This window comes from Halichoerus grypus, chromosome 6, assembly GCF_964656455.1.
Source record: "Halichoerus grypus chromosome 6, mHalGry1.hap1.1, whole genome shotgun sequence".
NCBI lineage: Eukaryota > Metazoa > Chordata > Mammalia > Carnivora > Phocidae > Halichoerus > Halichoerus grypus.
Window position 1 is genome coordinate 173,861,353 of NC_135717.1, and position 24,324 is coordinate 173,885,676.

The 24,324-nt window shown below is 52.0% G+C and overlaps 1 protein-coding gene across 2 annotated transcripts in view; it reads left to right on the top strand.

Moving 5' to 3' along the window:
* Positions 1-24,324, top strand: part of PARVB (parvin beta) — a 103,822-nt gene that overhangs the window by 57,499 nt on the left and 21,999 nt on the right. For both annotated transcript variants that reach the window (XM_036084057.2, XM_036084058.2), the window contains exons 4-7: positions 11,762-11,864; positions 17,221-17,361; positions 18,628-18,743; positions 21,541-21,599. In XM_036084057.2, the coding sequence (XP_035939950.2) occupies positions 11,762-11,864; positions 17,221-17,361; positions 18,628-18,743; positions 21,541-21,599 (419 nt within the window). The remainder of the gene's footprint in view (positions 1-11,761; positions 11,865-17,220; positions 17,362-18,627; positions 18,744-21,540; positions 21,600-24,324) is intronic.

The following is a 24,324-nucleotide window of genomic DNA, read 5'->3' on the forward strand; positions in this document are numbered from 1 at the left end:
GGTCTCAGGAGAGAAGCAGGCATCCCATCCTCTGTCCTGAGAAAGTGTGGTCTGTGCTGTTGTGCCCTGGACCATCAACAGTGCGGGGAGGAGGTGGTTCTCTGTGACTCCAGCCCTGATGGAGGCGGCGTGGGCTGTAGCTCAGGTCCTGTGGGGCACCCGGTCCTCCTGCCCTGCCCGCTGCGGGTTTGCCTTCTGAATGCCCCCACCTGCCCTGAGACGTCAGGGACACAGCTTCGCGCCTCCACGGCTTGGATTTTGCCATTTCCCCGCTCGTGCTCCTAATTCATCTCTGCCCACCTCCCAGGTGGAGCGTCAACTCCTGGAGGTCGGGGACACCTTTGCCCCCCACCACCTGGCACGAGGCAGGTGCTCGGTGATAGCTGGTGAGTGGGATACTGTCACTTGGTGCCTATAATCGCTGTAAACTTGCTGATAAAAGGACCATGGTAGTGCTTTGTAGGATTAACGGATCGAGGATGAGGTCCTTCTTGCCAGGAGCCAGGTTGCTGGTGGCCGGGGGGAGACAAAGGGATGGGGCAGGTCTTCCTGTGATAGCTAGCAGCTGTGTAACCAGGGTCCTGGGAGGGTGGGTGATGGGGTCCGGATGGCTCAGTGGGTCCCCCCCCCGCCCCCCCCGCCATGGATGTCGGGGCAGGAGGGGGCAGATGTCCTCCCAGCTCCAGATGCTCCCAGCTGCTTCTAGACCTTTCCCTCCCTCCTTGGACTGTCTCCCGTTATTCTCCCCTTCCTCATTGGTGCCTCCAGCCCGTGGCACGGGTCTTCCTCTTGACCTTCTTACACCATTCCCGAGACCTCAGCACCCTGGAGGTGTCCCACGCACCCGCCCAGCCGCTCCCCTCCTCCGTCCATCTCCCCGCCCAGCCGCTCCCCTCCTCCGTCCATCTCCCCGCCCAGCCGCTCCCCTCCTCCGTCCATCTCCCGGTCCTCCGCCCTGCTTCGCCTGCCCATTCCCAGGGTCATCTCCGACCCTCGTTCCTGCCCCACCTGTGCCCTCTGTCATGTCTGGGTGCATCCCCATCCTGCTAGTGCCCACGGTCGCTCTCCTCATCCACCATCCTGAGCGGCTTCATGGCTGCTGCCCTTGAGGCCAGGTGGGCATCTGGGGCTGGCTCTGCATCTCCCTTCCCTGGTCCTCCTGCCCCGGCTCCCCAACCTCACACCTCCCTGGTTGTTCTAGGTGGCCGCACGGCTCATCCCCATCCTCCTTTCTCTCTCTGCTCAGAGGCCACCTTCTCCAGGAAGCCCCCTGACCACCTGGTCCCAGATGGCCACTGTACCCTCCCCATCCCCAAACTCTGCCTTATTTTTTTCAATAGACTTTATTTTCTAAAGAGTTTTAAAGTTATAGAAAAAATAGCAAAAGAGAGTACAGAGAGTTCCCGTATACCCACACCTGATTTCCTCTCTTTTTTTTTTTAATTTTTTTATTGTTATGTTAATCCCCATACATTACATCATTAGTTTTAGATATAGTGTTCCATGATTCATTGTTTGTGCATAACACCCAGTGCTCCATGCAGAACGTGCCCTCATCAATACCCATCACCAGGCTAACCCATCCTCCCAACCCCCTCCCCTCTAGAACCCTCAGTTTGTTTTTCAGAGTCCATTGTCTCTCATGGTTCTTCTCCCCCTCCGATTTCCCCCCCTTCATTCTTCCCCTCCTGCTACATTCTTCTTCTTCTTTTTTTCTTTCTTAACATATATTGCATTATTTGTTTCAGAGGTACAGATCTGAGATTCAACAGTCTTGCACAATTCACAGCGCTTACCAGAACACATACCCTCCCCAGTGTCCATCACCCAGTCACCCCATCCCTCCCACCCCACCCCCCACTCCAGCAACCCTCAGTTTGTTTCCTGAGATTAAGAATTCCTCATATCAGTGAGGTCATATGATACATGTCTTTCTCTGACTTATTTCGCTCAGCATAATACCCTCCAGTTCCATCCACGTCGTTGCAAATGGCAAGATCTTATTCCTTTTGATGGCTGCATAATATTCCATTGTATATATATACCACATCTTCTTTATCCATTCATCTGTTGATGGACATCTTGGCTCTTTCCACAGTTTGGCTATTGTGGACATTGCTGCTATAAACATCGGGGTGCACGTAGCCTTTCGGGTCCCTACTTTTGTATCTTTGGGGTAAATACCCAGTAGTGCAATTGCTGGATCATATGGTAGCTCTATTTTCAACTTTTTGAGGAACCTCCATACTGTTTTCCAGAGTGGCTGCACCAGCTTGCATTCCCACCAACAGTGTAGGAGGGTTCCCCTTTCTCCGCATCCCCGCCAACATCTGTCATTTCCTGACTTGTTAATTTTAGCCATTCTGACTGGTGTGAGGTGGTATCTCATTGAGGTTTTGATTTGGATTTCCCTGATGCCGAGCGATATTGAACACTTTTTCATGTGTCTGTTGGCCATTTGGATGTCTTCTTTGGAAAAATGTCTGTTCATGTCTTCTGCCCATTTCTTGATTGGATTCTTTGTTCTTTTGGTGTTGAGTTTGATGAGTTCTTTATAGATTTTGGATACTAGCCCTTTATCTGATATGTCATTTGCAAATATCTTCTCCCATTCTGTCAGTTGTCTTTTGGTTTTGTTGACTGTTTCCTTTGCTTTGCAAAAGCTTTTTATCTTGATGAAGTCCCAATAGTTCATTTTTGCCCTTGCTTCCCTTGCCTTTGGCGATGTTTCTAGGAAGAAGTTGCTGCGGCTGAGGTCGAAGAGGTTGCTGCCTGTGTTCTCCTTTAGGATTTTGATGGACTCCTGTCTCACATTGAGGTCTTTCAACCATTTGGAGTCTATTTTTGTGTGTGGTGTAAGGAAATGGTCCAGTTTCATTCTTCTGCATGTGGCTGTCCAATTTTCCCAACACCATTTGTTGAAGAGACTGTCTTTTTTCCATTGGACATTCTTTCCTGCTTTGTCAAAGATTAGTTGACCATAGAGTTGAGGGTCCATTTCTGGGCTCTCTATTCTGTTCCATTGATCTATGTGTCTGTTTTTGTGCCAGTACCATACTGTCTTGATGATGACAGCTTTGTAGTAGAGCTGGAAGTCTGGAATTGTGATGCCGCCAGCTTTGCTTTTCTTTTTCAACATTCCTCTGGCTATGCGGGGTCTTTTCTGGTTCCATACAAATTTTAGGATTATTTGTTCCATTTCTTTGAAGAAAGTGGATGGTATTTTGATGGGGATTGCATTGAATGTGTAGATTGCTCTAGGTAGGATTGACATCTTCACAATATTTGTTCTTCCAATCCATGAGCATGGAACGTTTTTCCATTTCTTTGTGTCTTCCTCAATTTCTTTCATGAGTATTTTATAGTTTTCTGAGTACAGATCCTTTGCCTCTTTGGTTAGATTTATTCCTAGGTATCTTATGGTTTTGGGTGCAATTGTAAATGGGATTGACTCCTTAATTTCTCTTTCTTCTGACTTGTTGTTGGTGTATAGGAATGCCACTGACTTCTGTGCATTGATTTTATATCCTGCCACTTTACTGAATTCCTGTATGAGTTCTAGCAGTTTTGGGGTGGAGTCTTTGGGATTTTCCACATAAAGTATCATATCATCTGCAAAGAGGGAGAGTTTGACTTCTTCTTTGCCAATTTGGATGCCTTTGATTTCTTTTTGTTGTCTGATTGCTGTGGCTAGGACTTCCAATACTATGTTGAATAGCAGTGGTGATAGTGGACATCCCTGCCGCGTTCCTGACCTTAGGGGGAAAGCTCTCAGTTTTTCCCCATTGAGAATGATATTCGCTGTAGGTTTTTCATAGATGGCTTTTATGATATTGAGGTATGTACCCTCTATCCCTATACTCTGAAGAGTTTTGATCAAGAAAGGATGCTGTACTTTGTCAAATGCTTTTTCTGCATCTATTGAGAGGATCATGTGATTCTTGTTCTTTCTTTTGTTAATGTATTGTATCACGTTGATTGATTTGCGGATGTTGAACCGACCTTGCAGCCCAGGGATAAATCCCACTTGGTCGTGGTGAATAATCCTTTTAATGTACTGTTGGATCCTATTGGCTAGTATTTTGGTGAGAATTTTTGCATCCATGTTCATCAGGGATATTGGTCTGTAATTCTCCTTTTTGATGGGGTCTTTGTCTGGTTTTGGGATCAAGGTAATGCTGGCCTCATAAAATGAGTTTGGAAGTTTTCCTTCCATTTCTATTTTTTGGAACAGTTTCAGAAGGATAGGTATTAATTCTTCTTGAAATGTTTGGTAGAATTCCCCTGGGAAGCCATCTGGCCCTGGGCTTTTGTGTTTTGGGAGATTTTTGATGGCTGCTTCTATTTCCTTAGTGGTTATAGGTCTGTTCAGGTGTTCTATTTCTTCCTGGTTCAGTTTTGGTAGTTGATACATCTCTAGGAATGCATCCATTACTTCCAGGTTATCTAATTTGCTGGCATAGAGTTGCTCATAATATGTTCTTATAATTGTTTGTATTTCTTTGGTGTTGGTTGTGATTTCTCCTCTTTCATTCATGATTTTGTTGATTTGGGTCATTTCTCTTTTCTTTTTGATAAGTCTGGCCAGGGGCTTATCAATCTTGTTAATTCTTTCAAAGAACCAGCTCCTAGTTTCGTTGATCTGTTCTACTGTTCTTTTGGTTTCTATTTCATTGATTTCTGCTCTGATCTTTATTATTTCTCTTCTCCTGCTGGGTTTAGGCTTTATTTGCTGTTCTTTCTCCAGCTCCTTTAGGTGTAGGGTTAGGTTGTGTACTTGAGACCTTTCTTGTTTCTTGAGAAAGGCTTGTATTGCTATATACTTTCCTCTTAGGACTGCCTTTGCTGTATCCCAAAGATTTTGAATAGTTGTGTTTTCATTTTCATTGGTTTCCATGAATTTTTTAAATTCTTCTTTAATTTCCTGGTTGACCCATTCATTCTTCAGTAGGATGCTCTTTAGCCTCCATGTATTTGAGTTCTTTCTGACTTTCCTCTTGTGATTGAGTTCTAGTTTCAAAGCATTGTGGTCCGAAAATAGGCAGGGGATGATCCCAATCTTCTGGTACCGGTTGAGACCTGATTTATGACCTAGGATGTGATCTATTCTGGAGAATGTTCCATGGGCACTAGAGAAGAATGTGTATTCCGTTGCTTTGGGATGGAATGTTCTGAATATGTCTGTGAAGTCCATTTGGTCCAGTGTGTCATTTAAAGTCTTTACTTCCTTGTTGATCTTTTGCTTAGACGATCTGTCCATTTCAGTGAGGGGGGTGTTAAAGTCCCCCACTATTATTGTATTGTTGTCGATGTGTTTCTTTGCTTTTGTTATTAATTGCCTTATATAATTGGCTGCTCCCATGTTAGAGGCATAGATATTTACAATTGTTAGATCTTCTTGTTGGATAGACCCTTTAAGTATGATATAGTGTCCTTCCTCATCTCTTATTACAGTCTTTGGTTTAAAATCTAATTTGTCTGATATAAGGATTGCCACCCCAGCTTTCTTTTGGTGTCCATTAGCATGGTAAATGGTTTTCCACCCCCTCACTTTCAATCTGGGGGTGTCTTTGGGTCTAAAATGAGTCTCTTGCAGACAGCATATCGATGGGTCTTGTTTTTTAATCCAATCTGATAGCCTGTGTCTTTTGATTGGGGCATTTAGCCCATTTACATTCAGGGTAACTATTGAAAGATAGGAGTTCAGTGCCATTGTATTGCCTGTACAGTGACTGTTACTGTATATTGTTTGTGTTCCTTTCTGGTCTATGTTGCTTTTAGGCTCTCTCTTTGCTTAGAGGACCCCTTTCAAGATCTCTTGTAGGGCTGGTTTCGTGTTTGCAAATTCCTTTAGTTTTTGTTTGTCCTGGAAGCTTTTTATCTCTCCTTCAATTTTCAATGACAGCCTAGCTGGATATAGTATTCTTGGCTGCATATTTTTCTCATTTAGTGCTCTGAATATGTCCTGCCAGTCCTTTCTGGCCTGCCAGGTCTCTGTGGATAAGTCTGTTGCCAATCTAATGTTTCTACCATTGTAGGTTACATATCTCTTCTCCCGAGCTGCTTTCAGGATTTTCTCTTTGTCTCTGAGACTCGTAAGTTTTACTATTAGATGTCGGGGTGTTGACCTATTTTTATTGATTTTGAGAGGGGTTCTCTGTGCTTCCTGGATTTTGATGCCTGTTTCCTTCCCCAAATTAGGGAAGTTCTCTGCTATAATTTGCTCCATTATACCTTCTGCCCCTCTCTCTCTTTCTTCTTCTTCTGGGATCCCAATTATTCTAATGTTGTTTCGTCTTATGGTATCGTTTATCTCTCGAATTCTGCCCTCGTGATCCAGTAGTTGTTTATCTCTCTTTTTCTCAGCTTCTTTATTTTCCATCATTTGGTCTTCTATCTCACTGATTCTTTCTTCTGCCTCATTTATCCTAGCAGTTAGCACCCCCATATTTGATTGCACCTCATTGATAGCCTTTTTGATTTCTACTTGGTTCGATTTTAGTTCTTTTACTTCTCCAGAAAGGGTTTCTCTAATAACTTCCATGTTTTTTTCAAGCCCAGCTAGTATCTTTAAAGTGATGATTCTGAACTCTAGATCTGACATCGTACTAATGTCCGTATTGAGTAGGTCCCTGGCAGTCGGTACTACCTCTTGTTCTTTTTGTTGAGGTGATTTTTTCCGTCTTGTCATTTTGTGCAGAGGAGAATAGATTAATGAGAGAACAAAATGCTAGCAGGGTAACAACGTCCCCAGAAAATATACTCTAAACAAATCAGAAAAGACCTGAAGCAGTGGGAAAAGAAAGGGAAAGAGAGAAAAAAGAAAAGGAAAGAAAAAAAGAAAAAAGAAAAAGATAAAGATAAAAACAAACAAAAGCAGAACAAAACAAAACAAAACAAAAACAGAATGTGATCAAATATGATCAGGCTGGATTATAGATCAGTGCCACACACTAGATTTTGGGTGTATTTTGGTCTGTTAAAAGAAAGTCCCTCCCAAAATTTTAAAGAAAGAAAAACTTATATATGTACAAAAATAAGGGTTGATATGATGAAGGGATGGAATATGACTGTAAAGATGGAAATTATAAAAAATTTTAAAAAAGGATTTGATAAGTTGTTTGAAAAAAGAAAGAAGGGGATTAAAAAAAAAAAAAAGAAAGAAAAAAGGGAGAGAATGTGATCAGGCAGGGGAGTAGAAAAAAACCATACACTAGAGATTTAGAGTATATTTTGATCTGTTAGAAGAAACTATCTCAAGATTTTAAAGAGAGAACAACTTATATATATATGCCAAAAATACGGGTAACTACTATGAAGGGATAGAATATGACTTTAAAAATGAAAAATAAAAATGTTTTTTTTTAAAAAAGGGATTGATAAGATGTTGGTTGAAAAAGGGAAAAAGAAAAATTCAAAAAAAAAGAAAAAAGGAAAAAACAGTTAAAAAAAATAATTAACTTTGAAAGACTAAAGAATCATGGTAAAAAAGCCATGAATTCTATGTGCAGTGTTCCCCTAGCGCTGGAGTTCTGCCGTTCTCACTGATCGGTAAACTTGGTCTTGGCTGGCTGTTCTCGCTGATCTCCTGGGGGAGGGGCCTGTTGCCGTGGTTCCCAAATGTCTCTGCCGGAGGCGGAATTGCCCCGCCCTTGCCGGTCCGGGCTAAGTCATCTGCTCGGGTTTGCTCTCCGGAGCTTTTGTTCCCTGCAAGCTTTCCGTACAGCTTTGGAGGCGGAGAGTGAAAATGGCGGCCTCCCAGTCTCCGCCCCGGAGGAGCCGAGAACTCGGGGTCCCGCTCCTCAGTGCGCCCCCAGAGAAAAGCAGTCAGTCACTCCCGTCTCCCCGTCTCCGGCCGCACTCCGCGCTCACCCGGCCTGTGACCGCGCGCGTTTCTATCTCTGGCCCCAGACCCCGGGTGGAGTCTCCAAACCCAGCAGATCCCCGCGGTGCGCTCCCGCACCTCTCCTCCCGGGGGAAGAAGGGGAGTCTCCCCGGATCTGCCGCTTGTTGGGTCCCTGCTGGAGGAGCAGTGGCCCGACTGTGCCGCGGATCACGGTTTATGACAACCCCGAGCTGAGAGCCCGCGCCTGGGCTCCGTCTCTGCAGCCGGCTTCCCTGCTCCGATCCCTGGGAGCTCTGCCGCACTCAGGCACCCCCGGTCTTTCTGTGACCCCGAGGGTCCTGAGACCACACTGTCCCGCGAGGGTTCCACCCCCCACTTCGCCACCAGAGTGACGTCCCTCAGCGGAGCAGACTTCTAAAAGTCCCGATTTTGTGCTCCGCGGCTCTATCACTTGCCAGAAGCGGCCGACGGAGGCCCCTCCCCCGCCGTCTATCCTCCCGAATATCCCCTCGGATTCACTTCTCCGCACGTCCTACCTTCCAGAAAGTGGTCGCTTTTCTGTTCAGAGAGTTGTTGCTCTTCTTTTCTTCGATCTCCTGTTGAGTTTGTAGGTGTTCAGAATGGTTTGATCCCTATCCAGCTGAATTCCTGAGAGGAGACGAAATCCAGGTCTCCTACTCCTCCGCCATCTTGCTCCGCCCCCTGATTTCCTCTCTTAATATTCTAGATCAGCATGGCACATTTGTTCAGTATTAATACGTTGTTGTTAACTAAAGTCCCCCTTTTATTCGGATTTCCTTAGTTTTTCCCCACTGTCCTTTTTCTGGTCCAGGCCCGCATCCAGGATCCCACACGACAGTTCATCATTGTGTCTCCTTAGCCCCTCTGGGCTCTGACAGTTTCTTAGACTTTCCTTGTTTATGATGACCTTGCCCATTTTGACGAGTATGGATTAGGAATTTTGGAGAATGCCCCTCTATGGGAATTTGTCTGATGTTTTGCTCCAGATTGGAGTGGGTAATGGGTTTTAGGAGGAACACCAGAGAGGTAAATTGCCCATCTCATCCCATCATATCAGGTCAGGGCACCTGCCATCACCGTGACTGATCCCTGTTGGCGTTTGACCTTCATCACCTGGCTTGGTGTCTCTGCCAGGCTTCTCCACTGTACCCTGCCTTGTTTTTCTCTTTAACGTTGATCACAAGTCTGAAAGTGTATATATTTGTGGATCTTTTCATGTCGGATTAGAATGTAAGAACAGAGGCCCCATCTGTCTTGTTTATTCCCAGAGTCTCACACATAGTGGGTGCTCTGTAAATTGGTTAATCAACTTGGTGGCTGCTTCTGGCAGGCAGTGAGCCCCGAGTGCTGGGGACAGAGCCACTGGTGCCATAGTTCCCACCCGCGGAGAGCTTCGGGTCCAGTGGGGGAGATCATTACACACGGAGATGTGTTCCCATTGTAAATGTGAACAGGGTCAGGGAAACGGTGCTTGGCTGTGCTGAGAGGCTGATGGGGCGCGTGGCCTGGATGGGACACGGCGGTCAGAGAATGATAGGGAAGTTTGAGACCTGAAGGATGAGTGAGAGCTGGCCAGGCCATTGGGGGAGGGGGGAGATGTGTTCAGGTTGGAAGGAATGGCACGTGCAAAGGTCCTGAGGTAGAGAGGAGCTTGGGGTTCTTAAGAACACCAGCAAGGAGGCAGGATGCTCGGTTGGAAGTGGCCTTGGTTCAACGAGGTGGTTTAGTCAAGGATGGTGAAGAGGAGAAGGTGAAAAGTGGACCCAGTTATGAGGTGGGCAGAAGTGGGGTGAGGGGTGAAGTCCAGGCTCTTGACACTGGTGGATGGTGTTCTGTTTCTTTCCCAGAAAATGAGCAGGTTTGGAGGCAGATGAATTCTTTCAGAGATGCTTTTAGGGACAGCTGAGCAGGAGGATCGTGGAGATGGGGCTGCATATTTGGGGGTTTCTGATTTGGGGACAGCATTGGAAGTTGTGGGAAGGCATGAGCTGGCCTTGGAAGAGAGTGGAGAGCGAGAAGAAGAGTTGTCCAGGGCGAGGGCTCAAGAGGCCTGTAGAGGTCAAGGAGGACCCCCAAGGGAACTGGAAGGGAGGTCAGAGAGGAGGACACAAGCCGGGTGAATGCGGTGTCTGTGGAGGAGAGTGCTGGAAGGCGGGAGGGGAGGCAGCTCGGCTAGGGGCTGATGGTTCAGTCATGGCCCTGGGCAGGGCAGTGAGGTCCAGGTCCAGCTGCCAGACCCCAGGCCAGGCTCTCAACCCAGGCAGCTGGCCCTGGGGAGGGAGAGGGAGGGAGAGGGAGGGAGCGGAGCGTGGGGGGACGGTGTGGGAGAACTGTAACTGGCTCCATCTTGCTGACCTTTCAGGATGGCTTTGTTGGAACCAGAATGCCACAGAGCTGCTCACCTCTTTCTTCCTCCAGAACTGCCTTTAATTTATGTTCACTTCTATTCTTCATGGGATTGTGTGTCTGATTTAATATTTTTGAGTTAGTGGGAAAACAGAAGATGCTTCACAGAAATTTGCCTTGTGGCCAATTTTGCAGGTTACATCTGTTTCCAAGGGTGACGGAGAACACTATATTCTGGACTCGTGCCCTCTCGTTCATCTTTGAGAAGGGCCATAAAGTCCCATTTCCAAGAGGTCATTGAGACCAATTAGGTAGTTTTATTAGTTTTGCCTGCATAGGAAATTCCTGCGCTATTTTTGATCGAATCTGTTCCGGCATCCATTTTATTTCGTGGCTGAAGCGGGATTGGCCGAATGGAATCCTGTTTTTCCATAGATCTTTTCACAGCTGAAGCTGTCTTCTTTTATGATACGTCGCCGGTGAGGAGAATGGAAACTTGTCGAGAAAAGTCTCCAGTGGAAGGCTGGCCTAGAGAAGCGAGCGCATGTCCACAGCAGCATGACTCACCAAAGCCACAAAAAGTGGCGACAACGCAGATTCTCATCAACTGTGATGAGAGGATCCGTGAAACGTGATAGATCCGTGCGCTGGGATGTCATTCCGCCACGGGAAGGAATAAAGTTCTGATGCGTGCTTCGGCATGGATGAGCTTTGAAAACATCATGCCCAGCGAGAGAAGCCAGATACAGGAGATCACGTATTATATGAAACAAAGTTGATATGAAACTTATAGGAAATCAATTGCATTTGCACGAGATTGCATTTATATGAAATATCCAGAATAGGCTAATCCACAGACCGAGAACAGAGTTGAGTGGTTGGAAGGAGGGGTCGGAGGGCCTGCTACTGGCTACGGGTTTCTTTTGGGGCAATGAAGTTGTTCTCAGTTGATTGTGGCGATGGGTGCCTGATTCTGTAAAGACCAAAAACCCCTGAATTGCACACTTTCAAAGGGTGAATTGCATAGGATGTGAATTCCGTCTCAATAAAGCTGTTGAAAAGAAGAGGCGCTCAGAGCTGTCAGTCACGGGCCATCTGGGGCCGCCTTCTCTCCACGGCTTTAGGCTCAGGGTGACGGGGGACTGCTCTGGTGCAGACCCTGTGGGAGGGGAGGGATGGATGTCGTATGGGCCACCTGTCCTGCCTCGGGCCGCGAGGCGCGGTCCTGCTGATATTACTCGTGTAACCCCCTCCTCCAAGCCACAGTGAACAGTTATCCTCTTTTCCTTTTCCTGAGAGTGTCCCCGTCCACCCACGCTCCTGCCAGGAGGATGCCCAGGGTCACCACGGTGGCTGCCCTCCACCGTCCCGTCTTGAAGTCCCGCGGGAAGTCCAGCAGCCCAGGCCGCGTCTTTCCCTTCCCGTCTGCCCGGCCGCCATGCCGGGCGCATCTCGGTGCCCACCAGCGCTCAGTTCCTGGGCTTGCTCTGGCTGTTGCCCTGGTCTGCCTGGCATGGCGAGCGAGGCCATAATGCTCCTTGTCCCCAGGTTCTCATTGACTGGATCAACGACGTACTGGTGGAGGAGAGAATCATCGTGAAGCAGCTGGAGGAGGACCTTTACGACGGCCAGGTGCTGCAGAAGCTCTTGGGTGAGTCCACAGGCACCCCAGCAAAGGGCCACCGTGGGGTGGTCCCCAGGCTGGGCCACTCGATTCTCTGCAAGGTGGCATGGGCCACATGTCCTCAGGGTGGCCTGAGCCCATGCTCCAGGTGGCAGCTCCTGGGCTGCAGCAGGCCACGCCCAGCTTCCAGAACTTTCCTGTGGGGACAGGGAGATGGGGCAAGAATGGTGCCACTTCCTCTGTGGGTCAGCCCTCCTACAGGGTGGTGGGGGGGGAATGGCCCACATGTCATGCCCTTGCTCAGCCTGTCCTCCAGAAGTACATTTGGAGGGAAGAAGTTGTGTTTGTCTTGGTTGTTCCTCTGTTGGACGAAGATTCACCTTGTGGCAGGTGTGGATCTAGGCTCTGGGGATGCAGTGGTAACAAGAAGGGGGGGTCCCCTCGCCCACCTGTCCCCCTACATTCTGGCAGAGGGAAGAAAGAGAAATGTTATGGGACACAAACAGATGATTTAAGAGAGTGGCACGTGCTAGGAAGGAAGCCAGAAGGTCACGGGGCGGAGAGGGTTTGGGCAGTGGGGGCGGCTATCTGGGGAGGGGACATCTGAGCAGATGTCTGCACCACCAGCCTCAGAAGAACATTCCAGGCCAAGACTCGGATGTGAGGAAGACTCTGTAGTGTTTAAAGATTAGTGGAAGGAGGCTGCAGGAGGTGGGGGAGGGGGTCGTGGGGGTGCTGGACGGGGCCGGGAAGATGGATGAGGCTAGATCGCGTCTGGCAAAGGCTTTTATTCCAAGTGACAGGGAACCGCTAGAGCTTTTGAGCAGGGCCGTGACATGATCTGAGCTAAGTGTTTTATGAAGTCACCTGGGCTTCTGGGTATAGAAGGGGGGGGTCGGGAGCAGGAGCTGAGATCGGTCAGGAGGCTGTTCCGGCAGCCCGGGCATCAGATGAAGCGGCTCAGGGGGGAGGTGCAGACCCGGGGGGAGGGATCTTGGAGGTTGGAGCTGCCAGAGATGTGAAGGCTGACATGACAGCCAGGTTTGTGGCCTGAGCAGCTGGGGAACCAGGGGCCCCTTGGGAGGAGCGTGGGGGGTGGGGAACGAGGAGGTGGGTGTTGCAGCAGCCGGGGCCTGTTCTACCTGAGTCAGCGGCCAGGTGAGGGTGGAGAGCTCGGCAGCAGAGGTGATGCTTAGCGCCATGGTACCCAGGGGCCTCACCTGGAGAGGGTGGTCCAGATTCATTAGTTGGCTGAAGGCCAAATGGCCAGAAATTTCTCAGTATTTGGCTGAGCCAGGGATCCCCGTCTTGGAATGACTCCCACGGTACAAGAATAAATTTGAAATGTTATCGGGATTGGTAATCATTAACACCAGTTTATTATTAAAAATGGCGGTCAGGTGGAATCATTATATTGTATGCCTGAAACTAATGTAACGCTCTACGTGAATTATGTGTGGATAAAAAAAAGTGTCGGTCAGAGTTTTGATGTTTTAGATCGTAGTGTTGGTGTGGTCATTCCCAGGATCATCCTCAGCCCTGTCGGGGGCTACGGTCCCCTCAGGGTCGTTATACTGGACATTCGTGATGACAGATGCTTTCAGTAGAGAAGGGGCGGGGAGCGCATGGGTCTTCGGATCCGCCAGCGAGGATTCTTCTGATGGGGTTGCTGCCTCCTTGTCTGAGGTGAAGACCGAGCTCCCCTTCGGCTCTTGGACTCAAAGAGTTGGCCGTGAGTGACGCCGCTGTCTTATTGAAATGGTCCCTTAAGCAGGTGCCTGGTTCCCTGCTGGAGGGAGATACTTCCTAGCATTTTCAGAAGCAAACTTAAGAGTGTTGCACTCAAATTTTTTCCTTCCGATGCTTCTGCACGCCCCTGTGGCTTCATTCACCCAGTTGCTTGAAAAAATCGTGTCCTAAGCCTGAGTTCTAGCGGGGCGGGGAGGGGGGCGGGTTGCTGGTACCATCACCGGATCACAGGACAGGCTCTGAATTTGCCTGTAAATGGTGCCGGCCCCTCCCAGGCGACGAGTGACAGGGGCATCTTTAGAGCAGGTATCAGGTAAGAATTCTTGCCCCTCAAGGCACGTCCTTTGGTACCCCCCTCAGCTGGCAAATGTCACACTCGATCTGAAGCTGTGTGATTGTCCGTCGTCCTGCGTTGCTGTGTTACCCTCTGGGTTGCGGGAGGCTGGCTCTGGCAGCTGCCCCCATCCCGTGTGAATATCGTACTTGAGTCCTTAATAAGGCGATTCCAGAATCTCTCATATGTCAAGTGGGTTGACATGCCCCTCTGTGGGAGGAGAAGAACCATGGAAGAGAATTTTCGGATCTGAACAGAAAACCAGCATGTCTTGCCTGGTTGTTGATCACTCACTGCTGATGTCGCTGCGCTCACGAGATGCAGCCGGGACCCGTGTGAGCACATGGTCCCCGAGCCCAGGGTTAGCAGGAATGACACCGCGTGGACTGGACATTCAGCTTGTCACTGTCCCCAAAGGCAGAAGCCAAAGCCAGAAAGGAGACTGTGGCCGAGTGCTGAGGCCAAAGCTGACCTGTGCATCTGGAGAGAGGAGAGGGGTGCGGCCGGGGCCCTGGGTGGGCAGGAAGGGGTCGGGAAGAGGAGGAGCCAGCGAAGGAGTCTGAAGGGTCCAGCTGTAGGGAGGAGGCAGGGAGGGGTAGGGGAAGGGTGTTTCAGGGAGGCAGGAGTGAGGACAGAGAGTGGACCTCTGGATTTGGCCATGTGAGATCACCAAGTGCGAGTCAGCAGCAGGACCCCAGCTGGGTCCCTCTTCTTTTTTTTTTTTTTTTTTTTTAAAGATTTTATTTATTTATTTGACAGAGAGAGACAGCGAGAGAGGGAACACAAGCAGGGGGAGTGGGAGAGGGAGAAGCAGGCCTCCCGCAGAGCGGGGAGCCCAATGCGGGGCTTGATCCCAGGACCCTGGGATCATGACCTGAGCTGAAGGCAGACGCTTAACGACTGAGCCACCCAGGCGCCCCTGGGTCCCTCTTCTTGAGAGCAGACCCTGGAAGCAGCTGCCGACTCTGCCCCGTGGCAGGTTTCGGCGGGTGTAACTCTTCTGCAAGGTGGGCCATGTGTGGGCAGAGGGAGGGTGCCCCTGTCGGGGTCCCGGGGCCTCCTGGGCTGGCTGTTGGTCCCGCTTCTAACTCATGGCACTCCCTTCTCCTTGCAAAAGGCAGGCCCTTCCCTGCACAGGGAGTGTTCACAGCCCGGCATTCAGCCTCACCACGTTTGCCTGCCACATCTGAGGATCCACCCCAGCTTCCTCGGTCCCTCTCCGTGCTCTGCAGCCAGGTGTGGGCCGCAGCAAGGCCAGCAGAGGCTGGAGCCGCCCCTGGGGCCCATCGGTAGGCAGAGTGATGCCGGCGACTCAGGCAGCCAGATGTGTGATGCTCTCCCACGTGGCAGGGCTAGCAGGACCAGCCTCAGGCAGCACCCAGGTGCAACCAGCCTCCTCGGTTCCTGTCATCGGCTGAATTGTGTCCCCCCCCCCAGAAGTCATAAGTTGAAATCCTAATCCCTAGGACCTCAGAATGTGACTGTATTTGGAGACAGGGTCTTTCTAGAAGTCATTAAGTTAAAGTGAGGTCATTGGGGGGTGGGCCCTAAACCCACACGGCTGGTGTCCTTTTAAGAAGAAGAGATCAAGACAGACACACATAGCGGGACAGCCACGTGAGGACACGGGAGAGAGGCCTCAGGGGAAAGCAGCTCTGCCAGCCCCCGATCTCAGATTTCTAACCTGCAGGATCCTGAGAGAAAGTACATTTGCATTGTTTACGCCCCCTGGTCTGAGGTCCTCTGTGACCGCAGCCCTCACAGGCTGGTGCAGTTTCCTTTCCGCCTCCAGCACGCCTCCTCCTTCAGCCTGGGTATCACGGCCACGTTCAGCCTGCAGGGCTGTGGGGTTGGCTGGTGGGGACGGCAGAGGCGTACCGAGCTCCCCGTCTCCCGGCAGGCGAGGCTCTTGGACCACCCAGCTCTGTAACCCTCCTTCCTTCCCCAGGATCCTCCGCTCTGCCCTGTCACACCTGGGGGACGTGCTGTGTATTCTCAGGGTGTTCATAGGGAACAGCTGTGGCGTATCCAGCTAGGACCTGTCAGAGGCAGAGGGCCATCAGAATATATAAACAGCAACCACTTCTAGCCCCGGCTGGATGCATTTGGTTGAGCTGCTTTGTTTTGCTTCTAGCACTCACGGCTGCAGCCCGATGTTATGGAGGTGAGGTTGCCTCCCCCACGGGAGAGCCTCTTGTCTGTGCTGCATCCAGCCCCAGGACAGTGCCTGGTGCACAGAAGGTGCTCATGTCACTGCTTTGTGAGCTAACGAAGGAAGGAAGCAAAGGAAGAAGCATCCCAAGCCCCACAGGCATTGCTCTGTAATGATACTATCCTGGGGGGAATATTAAAACGGTTTGCTCTTGTTCTAATCGAGGGAGGGGAGGACATGGGGAGAGAATGCTGAGTTAGCGGGCCTCCGGACGGAATGCCGTACACAGGGCTTTGGGGGGACCACTTGCGAAACGGGAGCCCCACCGTGACCAGCCTGGACTCCGCTGTCTGCTGTCCCCCCCCTTCAGTGCCGCAGCCAGCAGCCACGTCCTGGCTCGCGGCCAGTTGGGCTCTGTGCCGGGCGCCGTGATCACCCTCCCGGGGAACAGGTCGCCGTGTTCTGCGATGCTGCTGCTGTTGATTTGCTGAGGAGAGACATCCCATCAGGAGACACCTGGGTCTTAGAGCCCCTTCTTGCCTTGCCCCTTAGCAGGTGGGGGGCCCACGCGGCGGCAAAGTGGGTGGGGCTCCCACCGAGGCCGGGCTCGGGGTCAGTCACCGGATCTGGAGCAGATGTGGCGGTTCTTGTCGGGCTTGTCGGGGTCCTCCAGGGAGCTTCCGGCTCACTCTCGGGGATAAAGCCGTTCGTGGTGGTGTCTGTGAACATCTCGCCATCCTTACCGCGGTGTCCTGCTGTTAGAGAAACAAGAGGACCCAGTGCACCGCCTCCTCCGCTCCGGCCCCGTCCCCGTCCCTGCGGGTCTCCTCCCTGCCTCCCAGTTGCACCTTGAGTCATTTTTTCCATGTCACGTGCCTAGAATGTTCCCGAGTGGGACACCTCCAGGTCTGCCCTCGACCTCCACACCCCCTTTCCGCTCTGGAGTACTTTTCCAAGGAACACAAAGGACTAGGAAGCTCGGAGCTCCATGGCTCCCCATCCTGACAGCGCCCCACTGCTCTGTGATGATCTGCTCGCCCCGGGCTGGGTGGGGGAGTGGTCCCCTTGCGGCTGGGGCACCAGGCGGCCCCGAGACCCTCCAGCGTTTCCTCACGCCCTGCGTCTTGCTCTTGGCCTTCTCGTTGCAGAAAAACTGGCGGGCTGCAAGCTGAATGTGGCTGAGGTGACACAGTCCGAGATCGGGCAGAAGCAGAAGCTGCAAACGGTGCTGGAAGCCGTGCAAGGCCTCCTGCGGCCCCACGGCTGGGCGCTCCAGTGGACCGTGGACTGTGAGTAGGCTCGGGGGACACCGAGCCTGTCCCCTCAGCTCTCCACACTGTCATTCATCGTGGCCTTTCTGGGCTTGCACGTTCAAAACCCGTTCCCGCTGCTCTCTATGGAAGGCAGCTAGGACAGGCCAAAGCCAGCGTCCCCACTCTTGGGAGCTAGCTCCTAGGTGAGAGACGAGGTCACGCCTGTCATTGCCCTTTTTCCCCCCTTGCTTCTGAGAGGAAAGAAGTTGGTTCTGTTTGGGTGGGGCAGGGGAGGCTCCAGAGGAAGGAGGGGAAAGAGAGAAGCTCTGTGGGGTTTTTGGAAGGGACCCAACCCCGGGTCCTCATGGCACCAACAGCAAATGAGCTGTTCTAGCCGTGACCCGCTGGCGCAGGTCCTCGGGGATAAATCACAGCGTGCTGCCACCACCAGTATGTGACATCGCGGTATTCTCAGCCAAGACCTCAAGCCGGAAAGGTGAAGAACTAAAGCGAGAGGGCGCCTGGGTGGCTCAGTCGTTAAGCGTCTGCCTTCGGCTCAGGTCATGATCCCAGGGTCCTGGGATCGAGCCCCGCATCGGGCTCCCTGCTCGGCGGGAAGCCTGCCTCTCCCTCTCCCACTCCCCCTGCTTCTGTTCCCTCTCTCGCTGTGTCTCTCTCTGCCAAATAAATAAATAAAATCTTAAAAAAAAAAAAAAAGAACTAAAGCAAGAGAAGCCGGAAAGTTCTTTGTCGGGGCTGCCCCGCCCAGCACCCCCCCCATCCTCAGTGCAGGGCAGGCAGGGCCTGGCCAGGAAGCTCTCCACCCCCCTCCCCCGGAGCACCATCCACCCTTGCTTCCCTCCCTCGTGTAGGAGGTTGATAGTGCAGAGGGAGACCTTTTAAGCGCCAGGGATAATAATGCACATTATTGTGACGGCTAAGTGGCCACGATGACCCATCTTCCACAAAATTCTCCCTTCCCTATGCTAATTTCACTCTCCTGCCCGCTCCGTCTCCTTATCACACCACCCAGTTGACCCCTTTTAAAAATGCTGTGCTTTTGAAAGTGGTTGCACATGTCACCTGAAAGCCAACAGGAAGGGAAAAAATTAGAAAAGAGAAGTAAATTCATACAAGGCGCTCATTGTCTTCGTTTTTCCGTGGCCAGTGTTTTTTTTTCCGCCCATGGTTTTTCTCTGCGGTCTTGTTTGGACGCAGCGTCTTTATTGCCTTTTGGACATGGGCTCGGGGCTCCTGCAAAACCTGATCTAAACTAGCTCCCTTCTTCCCTCCCCCGACAAGCAATTCACGGGAAGAATCTGGTGGCCATCCTCCACCTCCTCGTGTCCCTGGCCATGCACTTCCGGGCCCCGATCCGCCTCCCCGAGCACGTGTCCGTGCAGGTGGTTGTTGTGCGGGTGAGTATCGGGCTTGCCCTCCATGCTACCAGAGGGGTGTGGGGACGCTTTCCCCCCGTGGATTCCCTCCCTGCTGCTTTTTTTTTTTTTCCTCCTAAGAGGCTACCTTCTGTTTTCCCCTCTTGACAAAAATGTGTGTCTCGCCCTGGCTTGGAGACAAATGATTGGAGCCGGAACAATGGCACTGATTTGGAGAGAGGCAGATTCAAAGGCATGAGCGTATTGAGGTTTAATTTTCCAGATTTTTTTTTTTAAAGAACATTCATTTCTCTCCAAAGCCAAGTAGTTGGAACTCAGTTCTCTTGAATGAGATTACTCACCGGAGAGGGTTGAGACCAGCGGTAGGAAATAGATACCCCAATTAAAGCTCCTCTGCATCTGCTCTGCATTCTATCCCTCATTCCCCATGATCTCTCTCTTAGGGTCGTTTCTCTTGCTTCCCTTGGAGAAATGTAACTGGGAGCCAGGGTCCTTCTGACAGGGACAGAGCAGCCTTTCCTACCGTGTCCCCTGCGTTTAAGGGGACAGACCCAGCCCTGGCTCTGTGTTTGCGGTCTTGTCCAGTAAATGCGTATGAAGCACCTACTGTGTCCTTGGCACTGGGCACTGGCTATCGGGGACACCAAATGGGGAAAACACTCTGATTGCGAAAGCACCGCTCTCCTGCCAGACCGATGAGGTTTCGCTCGGAACCCGGATGTCTGTGTGTTTATAGACTTGCGATGTCCAAGTCCATGCTTTCCCTTATCGGCCCCGTGCTCTGCGGGCTGCAGGGCTCTGGCTGGTCCCAGTTTTCCGAAGCCGTCTGACCCCTCCGTTACCCTGGGAGCTTGGCCCTGACCCGGCGGGCGGGAATGCCCCTTTCTGGCATCAGGGGAGGGTTACCCCCCGCCGTGTGGCCCTGCTTGCTTCCTAAGGCGGGATGTTTGTGGTCAGTGGTGGTGATGGGGTCAGGGACCATTCCTGCTGCCCTAGCCCTGGGCACCCACTCGAGGCGGCCAGCCGGGAAAGGCTTCCCAAGGACACGTGGGCATGTGGTTCCCAAACCCGTGTCCGTCAGAATCGAAGCCCCATGAGCGCCGTACAGCTCAGTAATCAAGGCATTTCCTTTCAGGCCTGCGCTTTGGTCCAAGAAAATCTTTTGGGTTTTCAGAAAGTTTTACTGACTCGGGCAAACCCTTCTTTGCTGGCGCCTCCTGCCTGACCAGGGTTACGGAAGGATTCTTTGGGCCTCACCCAAAGGGGTATGAATCAGGGACCGGGGGTTCCGGGAACTGGCCTCAGAAGCCCGCCTCCCAGAGCCCAGGGCCTGTCAATCCATGTCCGCTTATCCGGTCGGAGATGGGAAATGCAAGGAATATGGGGGTCTGTGGAGGGAAGGGATGGGGACAGGGGCCTCATTTACCACCTGGCAGCATGGCCTTGGGCGATCACTTGATTTCTCCAAGTTGCAGTGATTTCCCCAGAAATCTGAGATTATGCTATAAACCTCTGAAATGCTTAGCTTCATGTGTGAGTACCTCGCCCTGGGCCTGGCATTTAGTAGGTGCCTAATACGTGCATGGATGAGTAAGTGAGTGAAATGTCTCAGCACCTCCCTCGGTGGGCTCTCCTGGGAAGCCGTGAGACCGCTGATGGCCGCTCAAGGGTGGTTGCCTGCATTTGTAAGAACCAGCCACGAGAATTCCCTGGAGGCCAAGTTCAGGAAGAGTTGGGGAGCTCAGATCTTGGGAGGTGTCCACGGTGGGTGGCCCGGTGGGAAGTGAGTTCCTTGTTTCTCGAGGGGTTCACGTAGGGGCTTGCAGTGCTTGGATTAGCTGGCTGCCGAGCACCACCCTGAGGTCCGGGGACGTCCAGGCTGCCCCCATCCCCGACCCCCCACCCCACCACCATCGCTGCGTCCCACACCTGTGGGGCTTCCGGAGAAGTCCGTCACACACAGTGTCATGTCCTAGCGCTGCTATAGCAAAATACCACAACGTGGGTGTTTTGAAACAACAGACATTGTCCCCTCACCGTTAGGGAGGCCAGAAGTCCTACTCGGGGAGTTGGCAGGGCCCCGCTCCCTCCGAAGCCTCCAGGGGAGGATCCTTCCTTCCCCCTTCCTGCTTCTGGTGGCTGCGGGAGTCCTCCGCGTTCCTGCGGGAGTCCTCCGCGTTCCTGATTGTAGACTCGTCTGTCCAGGCTCGGCCTCTTTGTCCCTCAGCCTCTTCTCTCTATGCCTGCGTGTGTCTGTGGCTCTGTTTTCTCTTATAAGGACTCCAGTCATGTTGGATTTAGGACCTACCCTAGCCCCTTATGGCCTCGTCTTAATTAGCTGTATCTGCAGACATCCTGTTTCCAAACAAGGTCACGTTCTGAGGTTCGGAACTGTCAGGACTTCGGGGGGGACACACCCTACTTAGCCAAGTGCGCATGTTCTTACACTGGGTGCTTCCCTATGTTATGTGGGTTCCCTGTGCCCCTTACCTCTCCCAGCTGCACGGCGTAGGGGATCCCTTTGGGAGCTAGGGTGTTTCCCCTGAGACCCCCCTCCCCCCAGCTGCCGGCTCTCAGAGCAACGTGGAGAGCTTGTGGGGAGGGGATGGGAGGGGGGCAGTCCAGCCACCGAAAGGGTCACCCCCTGTGGTCACCTGCAGTCCGCCCCCGTGGGCGTGGCTTGGATGCTGCCCCTAAGGTGGTCTGGCCCCAGGCCGTCTGCACACAGCTCAGCTACCCGGCCAGTGATGTCCTTTCTCCCGTCCCCTCTGCCTGCCCACGTGTTTGTGTATTTATTTGTTCGTTTTGGGGTTTGCAGAAGCGGGAAGGCCTGCTGCATTCCAGCCACGTCACGGAGGAGCTGACCACAACAACGGAGTAAGTGGACCCCAGCTGGGGACCCGCACAGACGCAGGGGCCCATTTCCACGCACGTCCCTCAACCCAAGGATGAGGTTTTCACACAAGCGCTGTCCTGGCTTTATGGCCTGCACCCACTCTCTTCAAAGATTTTTTTTCTCTTCTCTGGTGAGGAAGGGCAAGATTGCCGTTTGGTTTGGTATTTAAATGAGAAATTCTCCCAAATAGAAAAATACACAAACTACGTGCGGCACAGGAATTAGAACTTACTGAAGCTGCCCGAAATCTTTTGGAGTGGCACCGAGAATGATAAGCAAATAAAAATATAACCGATCCCATTCAGCATCTCTTACAAGGAAGAAAAGGCTAAGGGGAATTTAAAACATCGAGCTTTTGTAGGGTAGGTATGCTAGCATCTTCAGAGTTTTCCGTGTGAGGACGGAGTTCTTCTCCGAAGCCTTTGGACGTTTATTCCTTATTTTAGAAGGCGAACTTCAAGAATGTTGGGTGCGGGGAGGAGGTGTTCAGAATGGTTAGGGACCCCTTGTCCCCGCTCATTTATCCGTCCATGCCTCAGCTCCGTTGGAGAGGGAGCCACCCTTCTGAACTAGAACTTCCCTTTGAGAGAGAGCTGAGCCGTCACTCATCTCTTAGAGAAAGCCAGAGGGCAACTTTTAAGAAGTCTAAAAGGCTTCAAATCCATTGAACGTAGCAAATTAAATGGTCTATTTTGCATGTAGCTTTTAGGCGCCCGCATGGCACCCTGTTAAGGATCTTTAAAATTCGCTGCATTTGTGACTCTCCACCAAACCCGGTTCAGATGAAACAGAACATTAAAGATTGATCGTCTCCGTGAACCCTCCCGCTCCGTTCATGGAGTGATTAATTACTGGGTCACCAATTGACGTCCGGTCTTTCACAGATCAGGCTACACGGGAGACCACTCCTGGCGAGGGAGCTGCCGGGTAAATTGGGGAGCCATTGCCATGCGATAGGCAGCACGTCTGTTCCAAGCCCATGGGGACTAGGGGTGGGGGAGGGGCGGCATGAGGGACAAGGGGCCCGGTGCTGGGCCCGGTCTATAGTGGCTGTCAGGCCTGGCCTGTTTGGGAGCAGGAGGAGGGGAACGAGGAGTGGAGTGGTGTCTTAGTTATCCATAGTTGTGTAGCAAACCACCCCAAAACCAAGAGGCTTAAAACCACAGTCCCTTTAGCTGCTGACAGTGCTGTGGGTCGGACCGGGCCGGGCTCAGCCGGGCAGGTGTTCATGCTGGCTGGTGGCAGGCCTCTGTCCCTGCCCCTGTGCCTCGTCCTTAGGGAACCGGGCTTCCTCCCAGGTGCCCTCAGGGTTCTGACCCCCCCACACACAGTGTCCTCACACTCTGTGGGTCAGAGCAAGGCACAAGGTCATCCGAGGTCAGAGAGGGGGAGACGCACTGCCGGGCCCGTTGCAGCGGGCGGGCGTGCAGCCCTGGGAAGGAGCGTGGCCCCCTCCTGCAGTCTCCCATGGGGTTTGGTGACCTGAGGGAGGGCAGCTGGGGGAGCTGGGAGCTCTGGAGTCGGGGCTAGTGGGTGGGCGAATGGCCCCGACGATTCACAGCAGTCACCAGCACGAGGGCCTACTGTGCCGGGCACTGTGCTGGGCGCCCGAGAGGCTAAGGGGTTTGGGACGAGGGCTGGCGGTCTAGCTGGCCCAAAGGCCGTGTCCGTAGAAATGTGAATTCCAGCCCAGGCAGCTTGTAGGAAGTACTGTGTGGCCCCAGACTCAGCCTCCTGCCTGGTCTCCCCAACTCTGGGCTTGCTCTCCCCAATCCCTCCCCCTCTGTGTGGCCATAGGGGATTGGATGGAGCATCTAAATCATCAGGTGTCTGCAAAAACCACAAAGTACTGCCCCACCCGCCCGCTGGCCTTCCTGCTCTATCTGGCCTTGGTGCTCTGGCGGCCCACCCTCCCGCAGCCCCAGAGACTCTCCCTACCTTCTGTCTAGCCTCCGCCTCCTGTCCATTTCTCTAGAGCCGGCTCTGAGGTCCCCTTCTCCAGGAAGCCCTCCCTGTTTGCCAAACACAAGTGGGCTGACTTCCTTTTAGTTCCCATAGCGTCTCCTATATGTGACACTTTGGGTACCCATGGGCTGTGTTGAAATGTGGGCTTATGGGCAGGGCCACGGGGTTTATGGGAACGGGGTGTTTATTTCTGTATTTCCATGGCGTGCACATAGTAGCTACTCAAGAGAATGTTGTTAAATAAGATGGAGCCTAAGGGGCTTGAGTCTAGAGGGATTTGGGGATGATATAAAGACCTCCTTGCCTCTCAGGAGGCTCATGCAGGGGAGGACCTGTGCACTGGGGTCGTTGCAGTCCTCATGGAGGGACTAGCCTCTGTGCCTGGTGGTTTCAGCCTCTGCCTGCTAGACTCAGGGCCCCAGTCTGTGATTCTTCAGCATCCCTGAGTTTCGTGATTCCCTGAATGTGCAGCATGCTTGCTCACCACAGTGGGACCCTTGCGTAATCTGCACCCTTGGACTTCAAAGCTTCCCATTCAGCGGCTCCAGAAGACCCTGTTTTCTGCTGAACTGTTCTGCCTATTAACTGCTCCCATGATTTAAATTCCCCCCCAAATGGTATTAAAGGGGTGGTTTAACTGAAAGTGGCCACTTGCTGCCGATCTTGTGCAGACATTTAGAAATCCACACACACATTTGTCATTTGAATTAGAGGGACAGAGAATCTGTTAAAACAGGATTT